Below are 8,462 nucleotides of genomic sequence, written 5' to 3'. Positions count from 1 at the left end.
AATTAGAAGTAAAGTAATTATTTATTTCAATGAAGGGTAAAGATCTAGGTAATGGCCCCCACCCCCGAATGGGGTGGGGATCGAAAAAGGTCTCCCCCACCACTGTACCATAAAAAGTTCGTAGCGGTCTCACCCCCCATAAAAAGTTATGGGGGTTCAAAGTTAATAAATATGCCAATTTTTATACATTTCTAGGCATGTAAATATTTATATAGTCATACTTAAACAATATTCAAAGGTAAAACTAATGAAAAATACATAAAAATATTGAGAAAGTTGTATAAAACATTATTTAAATATCTTTTATCAATTGGTTAGCTTAGGTTAGGTTATCGGGTTTTGTTCAAGTGACCACCCTCTTTGGATGCCTCACCTCCACCCGCTTGAAAATAATTATTTTATTGAAATTTCATTTTAATTATAGTGTATAAAAATTGTCAAAATAATCAACTTTCAACCCCACGAAGTTTTTATGGTGCAATTGTGGGGGAGACCTCCTGGGGGCCATCATCTACACCTTTACCCAACGAAGTGTTATAGGTACATTAGCAATTGATTATTGTAATATTACCCTAGTTATAATAATTATTCTATTTGTACTGTAATTCAAACTCAATGTTTGCGTATTGAACACACGCGGATTAGTTTTGCAATAAGTCGAAAGTCCTATAGGATATTCGCGAATATAATGCACAAAAACTTTATCAGATTATTGCAATACTTATAACTTTCCCAAAAAGGTAACAATGATTCATCTTAATAAGATTTTGCATAGCAAAATAACGTATTAAAAAGAACTTTTTAGTAATCCTGTTGAAAATCTGTATTAACTCCTCTTTTGAACAGGATCTCTACCAAGAAACTGAAAATATTTTACCTACCTGATTTTGTATTCTAACCAAAACAACTCCCGTTCAATTTACCATTGGAACGCATGGCTTTCATCCATTTTCTCTTGGGAAACCATCTTATCAAAAACAGAAACACGCACTTCAAACTCTATTTAAGTTCATAATGTCATTTTCACTTTATTCTCATATAAAATATGTAAGTTTAAAGTTAATATACACTGCAACAAACGTTTCTACTCCGAATAACCGTTCATTTAATTAACAATTTTACACTGTTTTATACAAAAAGCAACTCGCAAGAATGAACATGTAATATCTTATGTCGATTAAGATCGGTTTGTTTGTCAGAACGTGATAGTTGACCATGTCAATCAAACACATACACTTACGGAATAGAGTCAGTTACTTGACCTGGTCCACACTACAGTGCATTCTTTACGAACTTCTGTCCGATCCTCGAATAGATAACACCACTAAACTTTTCCGAATAAGAATGTGACCACACTTTTTTAACATATTTATTAGAAAAATAACGCATGTAAAAGCAGCCTACTGATACCTACGTATTAATAAACAACTGAGCATTGAAACTTGAGCAACACAGGATCATGCATTTGTTTTTAATATGTTTTTAAAATACGTAATTAGTAGATAAGTAATGAAGATGAGTTCGTCCATACTCAGTGGTGTAGCTAACGGGACCGCAGAGGGTCCCAAATTCCCTTTACAATATTTTCAAGGAAACAACGCGATTACCCGAAAATACACCTAATATATTGATAAAATAAAGAGAAGGGGGGGTCCATTAAAATTTTATGGGGGAGGGTTCCCGTTCTCTTCTACACCACTGTTCATATTATGTGATAAACAGAAACGAATGGAAGATTTTGTATAGAATTTTATACATTGAACGAAATTAAAAGTTAAAGGCTTTTCTGACATGAAAAGCCCCATATCCCTATATTATTGCAACGTAATGTTACGATACCAATATGGCGGATATTTCGGTTAACAAGTTAAACCATTAGGTGCCTTAAGACCTGGATCAATGATCTGTCGAAACTGTCAGGCGTGGATCGATTTTGAACTAGTTTGGTCTCATCAGTACGCGGCAGACAGTTCGACCAACCTACTATTGCCGATAAAGAATTACTAACATCGCAAACTGTTTGGTAATCATTAATGTTCGGTTAGTGGCTAACAACTTTACGTAATTGTCTTTGTGTAATTAATAAAATAATGATAATACGATTCATTAAATGGTTTATTTCTGATCTAACAACATAAATATGTATCTATAATACAGTGCCAAATATAAAATTCTGATGATATGTATAAGGCCGTCAATGTGTTTAATTTTTTCACTCTTTTGATTTAGTAACATTAAGTACTTAATACACATACATACATGTAAAGATAATTTTCTTGCAACTTTATTATTTATTTAAATACCTGCTGTTTAGTTTTATTGAGGAAATTTTCATTTGAATTGAACAGATTTAATAAAATTAATGTAATCTTATGGAATCTGTACAAAAACAGTTTACAAGTTTATCACATCTACTTAATTTCTATAATACTCACAAAAATAATTAAAATAAAAGAAGAAATAATTATCTGTATCAAAATTACAAGCGAAGTAAATAAACATTACAGTTTGTAATCTTTTTTTTAAAATATATTAGATATTTACTCGTATTTACAAAATCTTTGTAATTACCATAGGATATAAATAAGATTTAAAAAAATCAATAAACAGTCAAGTGATAATTAAGTATGAAGTCTCGAATATAATACTTTGTCATAAGCAAAATAATACTTAGAACCCGGTTTCAGTACCTTTTATGTTGATTTACTAAAGGGTGCTCAACAACTGGCTTAATAGTAAAGTTAGCACTATTGTTATTTATGTAAGTTGGCACTAAACCTGCTGCTACTAATTTTATTTTTAATTAAACAAAATTAGAACGAAACGACAATGTAATTGCTCGAATAGCATTTAGCAGCAGTCGTTTTTAGACCAGGAAAAAGAGTCAATTCGGAGGGTGATTCCAAAAAAAAGCAAACAGCGATACCTTTGCATATTTGGGCACCTTTTACAATGTATTATTTATTAATTATCTCAGCTTCTATTGGTCGTAGATGATGTTTTTTTTTAATTTACAAAATAAATCGTGTCTTTCTAATAGAAAAACTGCCGATTGCAATAAAATTCGTCTTGTTATTTCATTTTCCAAGTAAACACTTTTTTGCAAATTATTTTGCGAAGTCATAAATTCAGATTAAAAGTACAACTCTTAATTAAGTTGTCAAAAGTGCCTTTTTAATAAACAATTGACCACAGATATCAGATCATAATAGTTTATTTAAAAAATAGCGATTTTTGTATATCTCTTTAGTATCTTCTTCGACTTCTTCTTGAAACATTTTTTCGTAAACAGTCGAGAAAATTTTAAAATACTGGAAAACTACATTTTCGCAAATTTACTGGCTAATTCAGCAATGAAGAAATGATTTTATTTTCACTATAATAATACGCACTTTAAAGATACCCACGTATGCATATATTTTTTTGGGGAAAACCCGCCTTTTCCCTGTCCGTTATACGGGACCAATTTTCGCACTCTTTAGTAAATCTTCTTAATATATGTTTATCTTTTAAACAACGATGGTATGCTGATAACACAGTATATCTAGTGTCATGATTTGTACCATGTATCGTACGGTATAGGTGGTTTAGAATGGCATGAACCTTCTCATCTCATTCATATTGTACATTTGGGAGACAATGACATCGGCTGTTATTGTTTTGATTCTAACCATTCTACCAGTAAATGTAGGTATTTAAATGATAGAAATTGGTAAAAATCAATAAACGGAAGGAGTCATCGCGCAATCTAAGACCAAAGTTTATGTCATTCTAAATCACTTCTAATATCAAACTATTACCGTATATTAAGGCATTATTAATACATCAATATATATTATAAAAAGCTTAATTTGTATTATAATACGCACACGTTACATTGTATATATTCAAAAAAAGAAAAGAGATTTCTAAAATCGGTTTTATAAGGCATTCTTTTTATTTACCTATGTTGTTATTGTTGTTGTTGTTTAGGGAATGTATTTGTCACTGGTCCCCATATTTGGCATCGAAAACGCTTCTCTCGCATTATTACACGTAATACTGGCGTATAATAAAGTAAATGTCTTCGCACCTTTAACATTTTTGCGAACAAAGAACACTCGTTACATCGAACCTTTTCTGATAAAGCCTTTTCAGATTATTCCAATAGATCACATCACATTATCACACAAATGGCCAGCTTATGAACAATTTCACAAACCGCAGACTATTTAGAGTCCGTTAGTGATCATTTTGTCTTTCTTTATCTCGTCGTCGATAGTGGCAATGGCAACCTTTTTCTCTCCGTAGTCCACTGGGAATTTAAAGCTGATTTCTTTATCATCTCCTAGGAAGCTCATCTGATTGTCGAAAATCGACTCGCTTTCGGCCGCCCGTTTTTCCTCGTGGGTATAATATTTTGCAGCGTGCCTTTTCGAGTAACACAGGGCCACTATAATGGCCGTTCCCGTTAGGATAAGAAGCAGAACGGATGCGGTTGCCGCTATTATCCCTATCCTGGTGTCCTGTAGAAAATAACCGCTTGTGTCGCTTGTCGTATAGCCAGGAGCGGAGCACCATTCGAGCTCGTTTTGCAAAATTGTTCCTAATATTCTTCCTTCATGGGAACGCGGACCGAAACACTGTACATTTCGTATATCTTCACTTATATTTACTCTCTGTAAAAGTGGGATTATGTGGCACATATCACAAAGCCACGGATTATCTTTCAATTTTAGAACAGGCACTTGACTTATCTGAACAAGGACGTCCTCATTGAGCCCTCTGAAACGATTACGCGAAATATCAAGGACAGAAAGGTTTGAAGGAATCGCTCCAGGCTGAAAGTAAAAAAGGTAATTGCCAGATAAATCCAATTCTTCTAAATTCGGCGGCAAAACTGCCGGTGGGATATCCGTTATTCCCATGTCAGCCAAGTGCAATTCCTTCAAAACAGTTGAATTCCTTAATGTTATCACAAAAAATATCGACAATCCATTTCCACTCAAAACCAACGTTTCTAACTGATCTGAAAGATCTCTTAGCATGTTCGAATCTAATTCGTCCAATCTGTTATAACCGATATCTAAAACTCTCAGTTCAGATAACCTTTCGAAAGCATTTGGTTCAATTTTGCTGTTTGCATTTCTTGCTAGATTTAGTTTTTCCAAATTAGTCAAATAAACAAAGTCCCCGTTGGAAACGGCGGAGAGTCGGTTACCATCGAGCTTCAACTTTTTCAAATTTGTCAGGTGCATGAAGTCGTTTGCGAATATTCGCTCTATTTCGTTCGAACCGAAGTCAAGAGAAACTAGTTGCTGCAGATGTTGGAAAACTTCCGCGTTAATTGAAAGCAAGGCACACCCTCTGCATTCAAGCTCCTGCAATTGCTGCAACAAAAGAAAAAAACTTTTCAGAGGAAATCTTTTATAATTTTGTACTGCGGCAGTGCGAAATTTCCTACATATGTGTACCTACTTCCGATCTAAATGAATTTAAAAACAAATGCCCGAATCAATGCTCGTCCACTTATAAATCCTTCCTATTTTGCAAATAAAATTTTATAATTTATTATTAAATTAAATTATTTGGCTGGTTCAATCAGTTAGAAGTTATCCACTGCTGCAAATACCAACGAAATTTAATTTTATGTAGAAAACTAACGATAAAAGTTTTTTGAAGTTATACTTCTTTAGGCGCGTTATGAAAAACTGATGAGAGTGAAATTTCAAGATGCGCGCGCATCACTGTAACACAAAATTAACAGGATGAAGTTGCCCACTCAACCGAATTCATTAAGTCTCGGAAAAAAGCTACCAACGAAATAGAAATAAAACCTCTCTTAGTCGCGCATGTTGGTACGCTTGTCGCCTCTGATCACTGTTTTCATATTTATTTATAATATTTATCCACATGGTTTTAGTTTTTACAGTCACAACACGTGTTTTATTTTCATACAAGTGCGAATTATATATGTGGCAATAAAATATATTCAGTAGTGATTTAAATTGAATATTTGGATTAATATTATTTACTATTTGTGAATATTAGTGAAAAAATTGTGCTAAAATACTTTTTTAAGTGCTCCAATATAATTGAGGTTAGTTATCCCTATGTATTATTTATTGATATAAATTAAAATATCATTATTTAATATAATTAATACTAAATATTATTAAATTATCAATGTTGAATATTTATTATTGGTTATTTAATATTTACAAAATAAAGAAATAAATTTAATAGAACATTTAATAAAAAGTTCGTGACAAAAATTTAATAGATTATTTAAATATAATGTAAGACATCCGTTATTTGTTTTATTGTTTTTTATTACATACGTCTTTTCTTTATCATTGTGTGACAGAAGATTTTGACATGTTGTGTATTTTTCTATTTTTAATGATGCCAAAGAAGTATAACTTCTCACGCGCGTACATAAGTACACGCACCCATTTTTTATTATATAGGTATGTATAATATATCATAAATGACTATTTGACGTTATTCATATTTGTTTAATTTCCGAATGTAGTTTACGAGATTATAATTAAAAAATGAGAAATAAAGGAATAGAATGATAGTCTCTACACAATATTGACCGACAAGGATTATTGACCTAATTCTTGTTATCAGCACAGTTATAAAGATAAAATACTAGATTACAATTACAGCCACGTGATGTCAAAGGACATTTACAACTGAAAGTCTTGTTTAATATGAAATATTAATCTGAAAATTCATTTTTGAATTTATTACCCACTACACGCTACCTCAAATTAATGAGGGAAAAATTGTTGCTGTTGTCACACCCTCGCCGGGAATCGAACCCGAGACCTTTGGCTTTACGCACCAATGTTCTGACCACTAAACTATGAGAGGTGACAACAGCAACAACGACCAATCGACCTATACGGCTAACGATCCGTCGAACTAATGTAACTATATATACTGAATATACTATGATTAAGCATACATACAATTTTTAGAAGTGACTTAGTTTAATATGAAATATTAATCTGAAAATAAAAGTGAGTAAAAAATTCAAAAATGAATTTTCAGAATAATATTTCACATATCAAATAATTATCCAAAAACTTCGCATCACGCATTTAGCGCTAACAGTTCTTGAATTCGCGTGGAACGTACAACATGTAATTTTGCGTTAGACCAATATTGATTATTATTCCTTCCCACGTGAAGAAAAGTCTGTAAAGAACACCCTATGTACAATTAGGCTATACAGTAGTTTTCTTTCGAAACCATCGATACAAATCCACTCGCAGCTAAAAATCACTTTCAAACAAGAGTTGCACTCGCTGTAAATGATAAGGATGCAGCAACTGTTTGTTTAAAAATTACCAACGTTTTCTGCTATTTCGCGAGTACTATTTTGGGGGATTGTCTTCTTTGAAATCAAGAATTTGTCAACTGTTCTACAGTGACTGTCCTATACTAATAATTGAAGTTGTATTACTGAATTAGCTTATTGAACTGCACAATACAGGTTGGCTGTTAACGTAAACACCCTGAATCACACCTAACCTAACCCAACAAATAAACAATACATAAGCAAAAAAATACAAAATAAATACAACACTGATATTGGTAATCACCAGTTGATAAGTACAGTACTGCGACACTTATTTCTGTTATACTCTGCATATGTAAGTACAATTTATTAGATTGGGAATAATCTTCGTACATACATCAGAATCCGTCTTATCTTAAAAATAACAAATAATGGAGCGCGCACATATATCGGAATGGGACGGACGGTACGCAACGGACGGACGGAATTGTCGGACTTTTTTTTCGCTCAACACACATATGTAAGTCGGAATCGACTCATGGAATTTAGCTTATTATACATCGTATTGCTGTTCTTGAATTACATTACAAACCATATAGTAGCAATATTTTTTCGGAGGGTTGCCCTAACTTTAAAGTAAAATTGTCTTTCGCCGACGCCTAGAAGTCCTCAGTTACTCTGCATTCGATCCCCTCGAGTCTTCATGGTCTTCATTGCAATATTTTTTGCGAGCCTGCTCGGGAATCTTTTTGCGCTTGCGGGTTGGCATGTGCTAGGACTTTGTGTTTCATTTTTTTTTCCTCCTTTTGAAAAAAAGATTCTTGTAAACACTATTTGCATGTGCGATTGGCTTTGAATAAAAAACACTATTGGTTAAATCACCTACAAGCGGATGATGAGTCCTTTACTTTCGCAGATAGCTTTATCAGAAACTTTTGTATCAACTTATTCATCCATCTTCCACAGAGTTATTTTGAGTAACTTTATGCTAAGTACACACAGTAATTTCCATATATTGCGCAACACCTACAGATGTAGTTTTATATATACTTTTTTAATTATTTAAACTCTGCTCTTTGCAAGTCATTTAAGCGAAACAAACAAGCTTCATTAATTGAATAAGAAATGTTTTTGTCTTATTTCTTAATTTGGAAAAAGAATAAATATTAGA

The 8,462-nt window shown here is 32.6% G+C and overlaps 1 protein-coding gene across 2 annotated transcripts in view; it reads right to left on the bottom strand.

Moving 5' to 3' along the window:
• Positions 1–2,309: 2,309 nt before the first annotated feature.
• The window catches only part of LOC108736360 (leucine-rich repeat-containing protein 15-like), an 87,171-nt gene continuing 81,018 nt past the window's right edge, over positions 2,310–8,462 (bottom strand). For both annotated transcript variants that reach the window (XM_018468758.1, XM_025974082.1), the window contains one exon: positions 2,310–5,369. In XM_018468758.1, the coding sequence (XP_018324260.1) occupies positions 4,212–5,369 (1,158 nt within the window). In that variant the 3' untranslated portion in view covers positions 2,310–4,211. The remainder of the gene's footprint in view (positions 5,370–8,462) is intronic.

Source organism: Agrilus planipennis, unplaced genomic scaffold, assembly GCF_000699045.2.
Source record: "Agrilus planipennis isolate EAB-ADULT unplaced genomic scaffold, Apla_2.0 scaffold64, whole genome shotgun sequence".
In the NCBI taxonomy this organism is placed as follows: Eukaryota; Metazoa; Arthropoda; class Insecta; order Coleoptera; family Buprestidae; genus Agrilus; species Agrilus planipennis.
Note: the sequence above shows the minus strand (reverse complement) of the source record. Positions and strands in the feature narration are given on the sequence as shown.